The 15,042-nt window shown below is 32.1% G+C and overlaps 2 protein-coding genes across 2 annotated transcripts; both read right to left on the reverse strand.

The window, feature by feature from the left end:
• Nucleotides 1–2,878: 2,878 nt before the first annotated feature.
• Nucleotides 2,879–6,441, reverse strand: LOC131666115 (major facilitator superfamily domain-containing protein 1-like). The gene is made up of 6 exons (XM_058938509.1): nucleotides 6,160–6,441; nucleotides 4,443–4,719; nucleotides 3,956–4,378; nucleotides 3,563–3,874; nucleotides 3,375–3,487; nucleotides 2,879–3,291 (listed from the first exon to the last, which is right to left on the reverse strand). Exons 1-6 carry the CDS (start codon nucleotides 6,281–6,283, stop codon nucleotides 3,086–3,088), a joined length of 1,455 nt encoding a protein of 484 aa, XP_058794492.1. The 5' UTR covers nucleotides 6,284–6,441; the 3' UTR covers nucleotides 2,879–3,085.
• Nucleotides 6,442–11,013: 4,572 nt separating this feature from the next.
• On the reverse strand, nucleotides 11,014–14,492 carry LOC131666092 (major facilitator superfamily domain-containing protein 1-like). The gene is made up of 6 exons (XM_058938462.1): nucleotides 14,185–14,492; nucleotides 12,908–13,184; nucleotides 12,421–12,843; nucleotides 11,941–12,252; nucleotides 11,741–11,853; nucleotides 11,014–11,670 (listed from the first exon to the last, which is right to left on the reverse strand). The coding sequence occupies exons 1-6, from the start codon at nucleotides 14,306–14,308 to the stop codon at nucleotides 11,465–11,467; spliced, it is 1,455 nt and encodes a 484-aa protein (XP_058794445.1). The 5' UTR covers nucleotides 14,309–14,492; the 3' UTR covers nucleotides 11,014–11,464.
• Nucleotides 14,493–15,042: the final 550 nt, after the last annotated feature.

The raw sequence follows: 15,042 nt of genomic DNA on the forward strand, positions 1-15,042 counted from the left end.
AACTTTGTAAATTTATTTTATCATTTGACTTCTTAAAAAATTGCAAATATTAGCATATATTTACGTACGAGATAAAATAATTTTTATTGATGTTTCAAGTGAATGCTGTTTTTTTAGATATTTCATGGACTATTATTAACGAAAATCGACCATTTAATTAAATAAGACTCTTGTTAATTGATTTTTTTCAAATGAAATGCTTAATTGTTTAAGTCTTTGTTGTTTCCACATATTTTCAACAAATGTGTTTATAAAAAGTGGTTAGCAACAAAAATTTTTAAATATGCATAGATATTTCCTAGTTTCGGCATTGAACACTTTTGGCGAAAAATGACAGATGAGGGCGCCTGTTTTCAACGCGACTTCCGACTAAAGCCTCCAAATGGACGATCTGTAGTCAATTTGCATATGCGATGTCGCTCGCTTACGCTTTGGAATTTTACTAAATATTGTATATTTTCAAGATCTTCGCTAATGGCATGATTGTGAATTATATAGACAGTTCAGTGAATGTCGTTGAAATAATACTAAAAATCAAATGGTAAATAAAATAGCGCGTTATGGATGTGTGATTTCCTCGTCGTTTATATATGTGCAAATATGACGTAAAACACTCGACTTGAAAAAACCCGAAAACACTTCGTGAAGGTTTCAAGAGAAAACAGGTACTAATTGTAGGAAGATTTTAGATATAGACACTGACGATCGGATGAGGTCACCGAGGTGAATAAACCAATTGTATATTTGAAATTTAACCCAGATTGGTCAGGATATAAGAGCAATAATAAAACGAATATCCACTATGTTATCCTTATTAGTGCAGTGATAAATAATTTATTCACCGTGGTACCTTTGCCTCTGCCTTAAAAAGCCCCTCAACCAAAATTACATGGCCGCGGATATTTTGAAGATGAACAGCGTCGCCTTTGCAAGTCGATAAAATTACAATAGCCTATCGCACAATCGAACCAGATTTAATTTAACTTCAATTGTGCGAATACGTCGAGCTTACGTAGTACCAATGAAAAAAAAATAGCTATCTGGGCGCACACCGACGCTCAACTACAAACGTACTGCAATCCCCGACTACCTGAATGCGCGCCGGCCTGTCTAGTGGCAGCGTGCTGACCCACGCTGCGCTGCACTCCATGATGCACGGTCAGTCGACAACACAGGTACACGGGTGGCACGAGAAAACTTTTCCACAATATTTTGGACTCGACGCACCGTTCTTGCACTCGCGCGAGGCACATTATGAAGGCCATTCTTTTTTTTTCACGAAAACACGGCGTGAAATAGACGCGCACCTGTGACAGCCCTGAATATCGCAGACGAGCCTAGAACGCACGGGGTTCAAGGAAAACTGTCAGACTACTGTAAATAATTGAACGCGAATCAGCACGCACTATTACTGTCGGCCATGCGGCGCACAAACGATCTCCTCTAAGACTGACGCGGAAGTCCGCAAGGACGCTCTCTCAAATTTTAGGGTCAGCCCATTTTTTGCACTTTCTCCACATTTTCCGTACCCCATTGGTAGTTCTTAGGACATTTCCCTCTCTCTTATGCTCGTGCGATCATGGAAACCCTAATTTTCACCTTGGCAGATACACAAACACGATCTCATCGCTACGAAAGAAAATGCTCTTCTGACGATCTTCCGGGGTAATTAACTTGACTACTAGAAAATTGATAGTTTAGGAAAGTAGCTAACACTGTTTGTGACCTTTGTGTTTTTATATTTTTTTCAAATTGGATGCACGATTGGTCAACATTTTGACAATAATTACTCGATATATCATTTCCCATTTTTCGGTCTATACTGTAACGTTCAAAATTTTCTTATTACGGCTGATTTCTGGCACATTATAGATTATGACGATCAGCTTATCTGAGGTAGGTTTCGGATGTTCTTGAAACTTGGTCTGAATGTTCCCTATATGGTAGTTTCCTTCAGTATGCTTCGCCGCGCGTCGGCGCTGGGTCGGCAAGCTACCAAACTTACCGACTTATCGGCGTCGTAGGGCCTGTGAGCGTTCACTATTATTGCTTACTGCGTCGCATCTAATGGTCGCTCGATGAATTTAAAAATGGATTCTTAAAGAAAAACAGTCAAGAAATTCAATAAAAAAATAATTTTTGTGAAATAAAAATAACACTTTTTGAGATAGGGCCAATTGTTTTAAAAAAATGTTAATAACTTTTGGAAAAATTGATATTGAAGTATTGTTCGCTTTAAGTATTGATAACTTAAATGATTTCGGAGATATAAATTTTTGAAAATTTTTTCTCAAAAATTTGCAATTGTTTATATCTTTTGATATAATTATTATAATGATCTAATAATTCATACTAAAGGAAACTACCATATAGGGAACATTCAGACCAAGTTTCAAGAACATCCGAAACCTACCTCAGATAAGCTGATCGTCATAATCTAGAATGTGCCTACTTTTTGAGTGAGTTTTCCAGAACAATCTCTGTTGATAAATGAAAGCGAGAAATGTGAACTATTAAGACAATTCCAGGCTTACCGATTACAAAGTTACAAACGAAATAAGATTTTCAGTTTGGATTTGGTCTTCTTTCAGAAAAAACGATCCGTTTGTTATAACTCAATGGTTTTCTGCTAGATGTAACATATTATTTTTGTATTTTCAATCAACAATTTGAAGTTAATCGTCTCCGGCAAATTTTTAACTTACAAACGTTTATTTCTTTCTTATTACGCAGATTGCTCTTCGTTAACAATTTGATAACATCATTTTTTTTTCGAATGAATTTAATGCAAAATTAGAGATTTAAAAGTGATAAATGAGAAGTTGGCAACAAATAAAATTAAGAACTATAATTTTTAGATGGTTAAACTTTACTAAAAGTTTAAAAACAAATAAAATGTAAAAACATATTTCTCAAAGAAACAGTTAAGTTATTATCCATTCTATTCGATTATGTATAATACTCGTTATACGATACGTACTAAAATTAATATAAAATCTACTAAATATCTATGAACTAATTAATAATGATCACTCTGCATGAGATTATAGCATAATAAAATATTACAATTTAACTTTTACTTTCATCATCTGTTGAAAAGCCTATGGTCCTTCTGTATTAATTCCTGCTTGTTTACTGCCGACTTTTCTTTCACGGATTTGACGGAAGAATCAAGTAATGCGTCTTCCAACGTATCTGGATTTGCTTTAGGCTTTTCGACGATGACTTGCGTTTTATCGGCAGTAGAAGTTCGATTGGATTTCCATATCATTACGGCAGGTACCATCGATACTTTAATGCAAAATCACACTTATTTTAGCGATATTTCTATCGATAAATTATTGATGAATAGATTAAAGATCCTTCATATTTACCCAAAAGCCAGGCCAGGAAAAACACGTCAAGCCCGAGGTAGCCCAACTTATCAACGATTTTTCCACAGATGATAGACACAACTGCTATGCTCAGATTAATGATGGATTGATTGCTAAAAATGATTTTTCGTAAGCAAATTCAAACTATCGGTGGACAATTCATTATAATAATAAAAAGATGGACACACATTCCATAAGCCATTCCTAGTTGATGTTCTGGCATCACATGGGCAATCATTGGCCAAACGCTCGTTCCAAATAGTGAATTAAAAACGCCCAACGAGATCATGCAGGTATGTGGATTGAATTTGGTAAAGGCAAGTACTATATGAGACAGTAACGAACCTATGATGCCTACCATAACCCATAGTATGTTTCTTCCACAATTGTCAATCATAAGACCGATAAAAGGAGAGCAAATAGCCGAAGTTGTATAAACTAGTGATACCAATTTGTTAGCGTCGTCTGGTTTAAAGTCATGCATCTTTACAAAATACATTCTAAAATGGGAAAATGTAATTATTAAGCGTACTCGTGATGCGTGCAATTCCCATAGAAATAAGAATATATTTACAACTCACTTGGCCAAAGAAATGAATGGATATATAGCAGCAGTGTATGCCGCACAAAGTAAAACGATTAACCAATAAGTTAATTGAAATACTTTGATATCCGCGAATTTGACTGTGTGCGGTTGTTTTTCTTCATCATGTTCTAATATTTTTCCGGCATGACTGTGCATAACAGCCAAAACAATAGCGCAAATCAGAGACACAGCGCAAATGATAGCAGCGAATAACAATACCATTCCGATACATTGAGACGTTGAGCTATTTGAATTTTTCTCCACAAATTTGTAAATACTTCCTATCGATAGAAAGTTTACTATTGAACCCGTTTGACCGAAACTCCACTGTAACCCAAAAATTGCGTTTAATGCTCTGCCCTTGAACCAAAACACGGTATAATTACTTTGAGCTATGTAGACTGCTTCTGATCCAATCCTACAAATACATTAGTGAAACGATGTTTAAAGTAAGACAACAATAACTACATTTTAATACGTACCCAAAAATAAATCTGCCTAAGATCATCAGCCAAAATATATCCATGTATGTTCCCATGGCAAAAATTAGCTGCCCACATAAAGCCACAAACACATAGATAATAGTTCCCCATCTTACACCAAATACACTATCTATAAGAAATCCCCCGAAAAAGCATAGTACAACGTTTGGCCACGAGTAAACCGAGTACAGCATGGAAAATTTGGTTGTTGTCATATTCATTTCCTTTTCGAATTTATCTTGTAGTGCTCCGGGATTGTCATAGCAGAAGTATAATCCTGAAATTGTCCAATTATTCATTTTCGTTAACCCATCATTTTTCTCTAATATCAATTTATAATGAAAAAGGCTACAGTTCCATGATTGATAAAATAATTCATAAATTTAATGACTAACTAGTCATTTGTTAAGATCAACCTACATTTTACATTCTCAGAACATATTATGGGCGGAGGTACTGGAGAAATTGCAGCCTGCATTAGAAAAAATCGCACAGAGCTAAATATATTTATTATAACACCTATCGATGTGCTATTAATAATTAAATTTAATTTGATAATAAAAAATTGGCTATCACTTCTGAATTTGGTTTTGTGAATAAAACTAATATTTTTTCTAGTAAAATCATGCATAAAGTTATTTGTTCCTCCTTATACTCTTTTTAGGCTTTTAGGGCACCTTATACACCGCCATTATTCGCAAAATATATTACACTACAAATAGCAAGAATTGATGGAGAAATAATATCTTTGTCGTTTTGTCTTTCCTTTTTTAAATAAATTCAAGTATACTTGTAATTAAAAAAAATTTTCTTTCTCAACATCTTTAGCTCGTTTCGACAAATGAGACAAATTTAACATAACTTTTCATTGTTTTCTAATTCCTATGGTTCGTTGATTTTAAGTTATTTTTTTCTAATTTCTTATGCAAGAAGATGTTTGATATCATGTAAAATACCCATTGGCGATTATCTGGTTTACTTATTTTTAAATTCAATTTAATCCACTCGCAAATTATATTCGCAAATTAAAAAATAACACAGTACATAGACTGGTTTGCATAATATCAATGTTTTTATGAATTATTGAAACTTAAGTTTCTAGTTTCTTTTCCGGTAACTGAATATGGCTATGGAGAAAATTTGCTTAACTTTTTATAAGACAGAATTTCTGATTACGTTCTAGAGCGAAGTTTATCACGTCGGCGATTACATATACGATGATCGATTAAAATCGTATGGCAATCGTTTATTCCCAAGAACGGCGCCTGCATTTATCAAATGTTTTAATTAAACCTCGATTAAGAGCTAACGATTTTGGTTGTGGATTATTTGAAAAATAATATTCTGAGGAACATTTTCTTGCAGGAAATATTCTAATTCTGATATTCACGAACTGTTATTGACAATTTACAATGACATAAATATGGGCTAGTTTGATGCTACAATCAACGCGTCAATGATGAAAATTATTTGTTCGATAAAAGAAAACACTTAACAGATTATTGTTCTTGATAAAATTTTGACGTCAGACATTTTACATTGAAGATATAGCGGATATTAGTTTTATCGTGAATATGTGCTAAAAGCTGATCAGTAAACTATTGATCTGAAGATTGTGAATCTACTATCATATGATACTAATGAAATCGTAAAAGCAAATGTAAGGCTAAAACACAATGGCGTTTATTTAAATATGAAATAAATTAAATACACTCACCGAATCCAAGGAGGCAAATAATTATAAGACCAAAATATCTAAACAAAAATTTGTTTCGATTGGCGTATCTCTGCCGTATGAGCTCATCTTCTGATATGTTACACACTTTGTATTGACTATCCATATTCACTATTTCTACGCAGGTCTCTGAATAAGGTTCGGATATTCAATGAACAAAGCTTGCGGTCAAAGTCATTAGAGCTCAAGAGAAAACAAAAGTTGTCACCCGTTAATAAATACGAGTCACTATTATGAAGGCTCCGCAAGCAATCAATTATTGAAACGAATTGTACAAAATGTAGCCTAGAGTTGTCCTAATCGGGTTCGGTAGGTTGTTGTGACATATTCGTTGTTGTTATCATCTTTGCTCTTTGCGATTGGCTGCACATATTTACACGAGAATAGACATGTAAATAAAGAAGCGTATACGTTTATCAGATTTTCAACGCACATTAACAGCCAGTCAACGATAAGATAAATAACTCCCATCTGATTCTCCCACATTTGCTTTCTGCAAATTTCTTACGCTACAGTTTAAAAATTATATTTTTTTAATTATGTTCTTGAACCTCTACAATGAATGTTTCTACGATTCACTTATCTTATTAGACAAATGAATTACGTATTTTGCACTTGTGAGTATTGACTGTTTGATTTTAATGAAATATTCAATTTATTATTACCTTGTATCATCCAATTATTTGAATAAAAGTCTTTTGCAATTCACAATAAACGGGAATTTCTGATTCAAATATTACTATTCAGGTCAGTTAGCTTGCTTTATAAAAATCAAGCTGCGCGCGAAAGATGTCATAAAAACAAATTTTATCATGCATATTATGAGCATTTAATTTTTAAAGTACATATAATTTGAAGCATTTATTTTTAATATAAAAAAAATTTTTTAAAACAATTAAAAATATAAACGTCCCACTGAATTTCTGCAGCCATAGAAAAAGAAGCTTCTTATGATATAAATAGACCACACATTCAAAGTCTAGACTTTTGTAAACAAATCTTGAATCCGTGTTGATAGCAGTAAGCGCAAAAATAATTATTTCAAGTACTGATTTACAACAATTTTTGTGAAATTGGAATGGAAAATGCTGACATGAGATAAAATACATTGAACATATGGATAACGATCGAGATGACTTTTGTGCAATAAACTTGAAGTTTCTGCTGTTGTTAATTTAAATTTGTAAGATTATTGAATAATTTTGCATTTTCATTTCACTGTCAGTAAAATTTTATAAAATAAATATTATACTCGATCGCTGTGTAGGCTAATACGTTGTACTTTATTTTGATGTTTAGTTGACCTGATTTCTCAACTGCATTTACAACTTCAATTAACTTATTTAATAATTTAAAAATAAATATTTATTTTGATTTGGGGTCATGGTGACTCGGTGGGTAAAATCTCAGGATTCTGTGTAAAAGAACGTGGGTTCGTGCCTAGGATATGTAAAAATTTTTAGAAATGAAATTTTCATGTTTCTTACCGTGATTCCGGTGGTTCGGATTCCAACTTAAATTTTAGGTCCAGTCGCGATGTGTGTAAAATTTAGTCCTCATACACCATTTTCAAAAAATGATAGTATAGAGGAAGTGGGTCTACATACTAACAACAAGTGATTGTTGAAGTCACAATATCAAAAACAATAACAATTAGATTATTATGTCGACTCGGATTTTTAGAGCGCGTTTTGTTTCACCAGATACACGTCATCATAGTTTCTGTAGCACAATTGAAATACGGGCTTGGTTCTGTCCACTTCTTGCGCGACATCTTTTCCTGATTTTACAACGAATGGCGTTTTATTAATAAATGGAATAACATGGACGTTATGTGATTTTAAATGTGCAATAATAGCATGGTAATACGAATTATAAGGAATATTCACATATTCCAATGTAATTAATGTTGCCGAAAACTATTTTGATACTTATTGATAGTTTTGTTTTTTCGATGTAGTGTAATTTTATAATTCGTATATTTATTTGTTTTTCGATAAAATCTTTCGGACAACTGTTGCATCTTTCTATTTTCGTTGTGAAAACGTTGTCTGATAATAAAAAGGCTCGATAAATACAATTATATACTAAGTTTTTCTTATACACGTATGGATAATTTGATAGGAAATTTATGAAACATTTAGAAGCTCTTTGATTTTGGTAGCAATTATATATTATTTACATGCCTTCTCTTATAATTGTCTCATCTAAAAAATTTAATTCTTCATCTTCTTCCATATCCGAAGTTAATTTCAAATTTGTATTATAATCACTAAAATGCTGCGAGATTACCTCTACTTGATGCTTCTTAATGATTAAAAACGTATCGTCAACGTATCTTATATATAATTTAGGAATATAATTATGATCTATCTTCAAACGAGTTACCTATTCCTTATTCTTAAGATCATCTATTACAATATCTGCGAACAGCGGAGAGATCGGTGAGCCTATAGGCGTGCATGTTACAACCTTTCAGCTGTTTACAATGTTGCCCGTCAAATATGGAATAGATATTGTCACAAAGAAACTCATTAAATGGAATTTTACAGCCTTGTCTAATCTTGTCAAATCTGCGGTTGAGACTTCTCATGACTAGATTACATGGCATATTTGTAAACAATGATATGACGTCCAACGATAAAAATACATCATCAGGTTCTAATATTACATCGGCAAATTTGCAAATTCGTGGGGGTCTATTTATTTTTCGATAAGTCTGTTAAACTTTGACTTTAATTTTTGATTATGATACTCAAGTTTCTATTCGAAGGTAAGTTCAATGAAAAACAATTGGCATGAACGTTTTCTGTTTTTTTTGTCAATACTTCTTTAAAAAAAAAGAAAATAAGAGTGTTTCAATTCAAAATGGAATTCAAAACCAGTTTCAATTGAAAAAGTCCCTTTCCCCTTCCCCTTTCTCTCACTATTTTTTTAGCCCTAGAGTTCTGTTAAAAGACGTGACGCTTTTCATATGTTTATATGCATTCTTAATGTGAGACAGACCGACGTACTCTCTTCTACATTTCAACGGGAATCTACGCTGTGGAATGGCGGCAGCGAGATTCACGTTATTTGCTCAAATCAAAAAGTTGTGGAAAAGACTGGCATTCGCACGCATACTATAATCCCACACAAGGGAAGCCGCGTGACTTATCGTTATCAGTTGATTTTTTCTTAATTTGATAATTGACATATCTTTATCGAGTACTTGGCTATTCTCTCGCCATCTGATATAGTTCGTCAAAATAAAAGAAAATGTAAAGTTGGTAAAATGATTTCGCGCGATAGAAAATTTCCAAGAAATCGACTCAGCCGTAGACAAATAAATAACGGCGGTAACCAATCATTATTTCGTTTTGGTGTATGATAAAATCCATATTCTTCATTTTCCTGTACTTTCAGTTGGCTAACTAAATAACGTGTACTGCTATATTTATATAGACATCCTAACATAATTATTTAAAAAATGAGAAATATAAATAACGTCTAAACGTCTAGAGATCACATGTGATAAATAGCTGTTTGCTCTTTACCGGCAGGGCTGTCATTCCGTTAGAAAAAGCTTGAAACACCAGTAACAAAATTCATCTTATAGTTTAAAGTTTTTCCGAAGGAACTGTGTGGAGTTAAAAAAAATCAATTAATGCTTGGTAAACTACAATCTCCGAAAAAAATTATCTCGTCAATGACTTGTCCGATTACTTTCGGATTTTACGCAAAACATCGAATAGTTCCTGAGCTTTTTAATTTTTTACAAACCGTTGAACACATTACTTGAATGATTAATGCCAATGTCTCAAAGTTCAGCATTGCCTTTGCAATGCATTATTTTTCAAAAATACTATTTTGTTTTAACTGCAGTTGGCGGTAAATTACTGCTTGTATCATGTTACAGTCGAACAGCCATACATAGAGATTTTATAACCAAAACAAAGATATATAGCTTCGTTTAACCATAAATGCAAACTTGGAAGCACGGGCATTGAAACATTTAAGTAATATATTAAAAAATCTATGAAAAATTGGAAAACTCAAAAAATTTTCATTGTTTTCTACCAAATCTACAAGTAATCTAACGAACAAAAGTAATTTACAAGATAATTTTTTTGGACATTTATTTTTACTTAATTCCACCATAGTTGCTTCAGAAAGACTTTGAATTGTTACCTGAATTTATTTTCCGATTTTTCAAGCTGCTCGTGTCTGACGTAAGTCGAAAATCAGTGCTTTATTACTTTTGCTTGTCACCACAACTTTGTTAATTGATATATATATATTAACCGCTGACGATTTCGTGGCACAATAAAAGTATGTAACTATGGATAACAATTTAGCGAAATCAAATTTAATAGTTTCTTAATTTCATTTTCTATGATTTTTTCAAAATTATTCACCCGTTTTGCACTAAAACGAAGTAAACGCCATTTTAACCCATCTGAACTTATTTTAGATTTTTAGTCAACTATTGTTTTCCAAAAAAACTTGTAAGTCAGATTATAATATACTATAATAGAAATAGCGATATTATAATAAAAAATAATAACTTCTTTAGTACTATTTTTATTTGTCTATTTAATTGGTTGAATAAACAATTTCTTAATTACGCAAAAGTATAAAATATCGTAAGGCTTATGGAGGTTCGAGTTTTTATATAAATTAATTTTTAACATAAACTTGCATATCCATTTTAATGAATATTTGGCTTTAATTATTGAGTTATATCGTTTGTCGATTATTGGTTGTCACTAAGTAGATAATTTATTTTAATATAAAGTAACATAAAAAACTTAGACAAATAAAAATTTTTATTTATAGGCAATATTATGTGAATGTAAAAATATTAGAAAAAACATTTATTTTTCTTGAGTATAAAATGAGATTTATTATTATACAATTAGACTTATACTTTCATAATATCCTTACATAGTTGGAACGCTCAAGATTTAACATAATTCTGATCACTTCACTCACAAACTCACGCTGAATTTCCACTAGACAAAGTAAAATTAACTTATTTAAATTTTCGACTGTATACATATAAATATTAAGCAAAATTCGGTGCTGCGATTTCTGAATTAAAACTATTATAATTAAATTGTTGAAAAATTAATATCGATATCTTCATAATATAGTGCTCGGCAAATTTAATTTTCATAGAAAAATGAAAAAAAACTTCGATGTATATTAACTTATTTTAACTTAATAATATCAAAAACTATCGCCATTTGTATGAGATCCTTACAAAATAAAATATAACGGCTTTGCAATTAAACTTTTAAACTCGTTACCTGTTCAAAAAATTATTGTCTCTCTGTATTAATTCTTGTTCGGCTAATACCAACTGTTTATTTGCGATTCCTGCTGTAGAATGAACTAAAGCTTCCTTTACTCCATTTAAATTAGTCCTGGACTCTTCAACGCCATAACGCACTTGGTGATGAGACTGTTTTGATTTGGCTTTCCATATAATCACTGCAGGAACTAGTGACACTAGAAAGGGATAAAAGATTATTTTATTGATATATATTTTTGTCCAGTTGACTGAACAACTAATACTTACAGAAAAGCCAGAGTAGAAAAAACACATCAAGTACAAAATAACCATAATTTTCAACTATGAGTCCACAAACTATCGATGCTACTGCTATGCTAAAATTTAGGATTGCTTGATTGCTACAAAGAATTTTCTGAATTAAATTCAATTATTCTTTCCGAAAATACAACTGAATTAATTTACTGTAATAAAGTTATTGTACAAACATTCCATAAGCCGTTCCTAGTTGATGTTCTGGCATCACATCGGCAATCATTGGCCAGATACTTGTTCCGAAAAGTGAAGAAAAAAATCCTAATGCGGAAACAGAGAAATATGGACTGACTTCGATAAAAGTCAGAAGTCCGTGAGCAAATATTGAGCCTATGATGCCAACTGTGACCCACAGTATATTTCTTCCAAATTTGTCAATCATGATGCCAAATAAAGGAGAAATAATAGCTGAAATAGTGTAAACTAAAGAATTCAACTTATTTGCGGCATCAGATCCCATATTGTACTTTGTCATAAAATACACTCTAAAATGAGTAAAAATAATCAATGATAAATAATGATAAATTATAGATCAAACTTTAACACATAAAATCTTTCTTGAAACATGTATAAAAACTATGGTAAAATATACTAATAAAATAATAATATATATTATTATTTTATTATTTACTAATAAAATATCTTCAACTCACTGTGCCAATGAAATGAATGGAGATAAAGCTACAGTGTAAGCTGTACAAAGCAAAATGACCAACCAATAAACTGTTGGAAACTCTTTTATATCGGAGAGCTTGAAAGTTTCGGCTTTCTCAGCCTTTTCTTGTTTTAAAACTGTTTCTGTGCGGCTGTGCATGCATCCCAGTACAAGAGCGCAAATCATTGAAAGAACGCAGGTCAGAGAAGCAATAAATAAAACTGTTCCAATACATTGAGGAGTCGAATAATTTGAATTGTTCTCTACGAATTTATAAACAGTACCCATTGATAGAGAATTGGCTATTGAGCCAGCTAAACCAATACTAGATTGTAAGCCGAAAAGTGCGTTCAATCCTTTATCTTTGAACCACAGGACAGTGTAATTATTTTGAGCTATGTAAACTGCTTCTGATCCAATCCTAAAAATAAATAAGTGAAATGATATTCAAAGCGAGATAACGGTAACTGTATTTGAATACGTACCCAAAAATAAATCTGCCAAAGACCATTATCCAAAAAATATTTACAAAAGCCCCCGTGGCAAAAAGTAGTTGTCCTAATAAAGCCAAAAACATGTACACAATAGTTCCCCATTTTATTCCAAATACGCTATCTAGAAGAACTCCTCCAAAGAAGCATAAGACAACATTTGGCCATGAATAAATAGAGTACAATAAAACGAATTTGGTAGTCGGTACTTTCAAATCAGTTTCAAATTTATCTTGTAATGTTCCAGGGTTGTCATAACAGAAGTACAGCCCTACAATTAATAATGTGCATCTATTGGTTACTTGCTTGAGCAAATGTTTTACAAAGTGTATCAATAAGTAACCAACTGCTTGATGAGACGTGTTATTTTCGTGTCGTTTAACCAAATGGTTGTGAAATTATTGTTAACCGCAAACGCATGTTACGCAACATTTTAGTTTAAAAACAAATTTTTGGAATGGAGAAAATCTTGTATGAAATGTTTTTGCTCATCGATACAGTTTCGCGGCAATTATTATTTCAAAAGATTTGTACGAAACATTCTGACGAATAATGCCACTGCAAGCGTATACGGAAATGAAGTTGCGGTTAGCATGCCTCCTTCCAACACAGGCGCTTCTTATGTTCTATCTCGCTTTTTTACGATTGAAACTGAGTTTCTAATTACGCTTTAGAAGTTTATCACGTTTATTGCAACGTGACACATGTAGATATCATGCAACTTCTTACCATTGTAATTTACATTCAATGTTAATCGAGTGCTAATGACTTTGGCCGTTCATCATTTAAAAGCTTTGCATATCCAGTAGTCACTAATTGCCACGTTTAAAAGTTTATAAAATTGGCTATTGACAGTTGGAAAATAGTCTTCTGAATTTGATGAACAATAGCTCCACCCTCACCGCGTTATCTATTAAAATTACATTTTCCATGATGCAATAGACTCGACTGCTTATTATTCTTGAGAAAATGTTGGTGTCAATCATTCTGTATTTATTATATAGCAGATACGTTAATTCTATCATGAAACGCGCACCCAAGGCTTAACAGTGAAGTAGTGATTTAGTTTGTGCATTCAGTTGCTAATGATAACATGAACAATACCAACTGTTAGTCTCAAAATAACAATAACTAATGGAGTTATAATTACTGATCTTTTTTCTAATAAAGTGAAAATCCATTGGAATTATGAAATAGGCCGCCAAAATCAGAAAAAGAAGTTAAAACAAGATTAAAATGATTAATGTATGTAACGCATTTATCACACTCACCAAAGCTCAAGAGGCAAATATTTAGTAGACCAAAGTATTTAAACAAGGTTTTCTTGATACTGAAATGCGTTTGCGATGTAAAGTCATCTCCAGATATGCTACAAGCTTTGTACTCATTATCCATACTTATTATTGTTGCGTATATCGCTGATCAGAGTCTGAATACTCAATGGTTGAGTCTTACGCTTGAATAGACATTGAAGCTCGAGCGCAAAAAAACAGTTACCTGTTAATAGTAAATATGACAGACTCTTGTGAATGCTTCACAACTAGTTGATCATGAAAATACATTGCACGAAAGAACTACTCTGGAGTTATGTCTATGTACTAATCAAGTTTGATACATTTTTCACGATGTATTGATTTTCCTTATCATCGTAATTCTCTGTGATTGGCTGCACACATTCACACAAGAACAGACTTTTAAATAAAACACACATGTTCATTAGTCTTTTAACAGCTAATCAAAGATAAGATAAATTTCCCCACCTTTGTTTTTAACTTCATATCTTTTTTCTCAGATTGTCTACCTTGTCAAGTGTATATTACTACCGGGTATAATATTAATCGCGTATAAAAGTGCAATAAAATACGAGTATATCGCTTGAACTAAATAGTACTCACAGGGAAATTACAGGCTCTCAATAAAGAAACTGAATCGTTTTACAAATTGGTTTAATACTTCGATAATGTTATAAGAAAAATCAAAGTTGTACGTGCACAATTTTCTAAGCTTTTTACAAATTACTAATCGTACCATTGCTTACTGTTCATCTAATATCAGTTAAATTATTTTTTAGAAAGAGAGGTACAGCAATAATAATGATTTATGAACGTGTTGTTATTAAAAAGTATTTC

The sequence above is a fragment of the Phymastichus coffea genome, unplaced genomic scaffold (assembly GCF_024137745.1).
Source record: "Phymastichus coffea isolate CEN01 unplaced genomic scaffold, Cenicafe_Pcof_1.1 PCOF00056, whole genome shotgun sequence".
In the NCBI taxonomy this organism is placed as follows: domain Eukaryota; kingdom Metazoa; phylum Arthropoda; class Insecta; order Hymenoptera; family Eulophidae; genus Phymastichus; species Phymastichus coffea.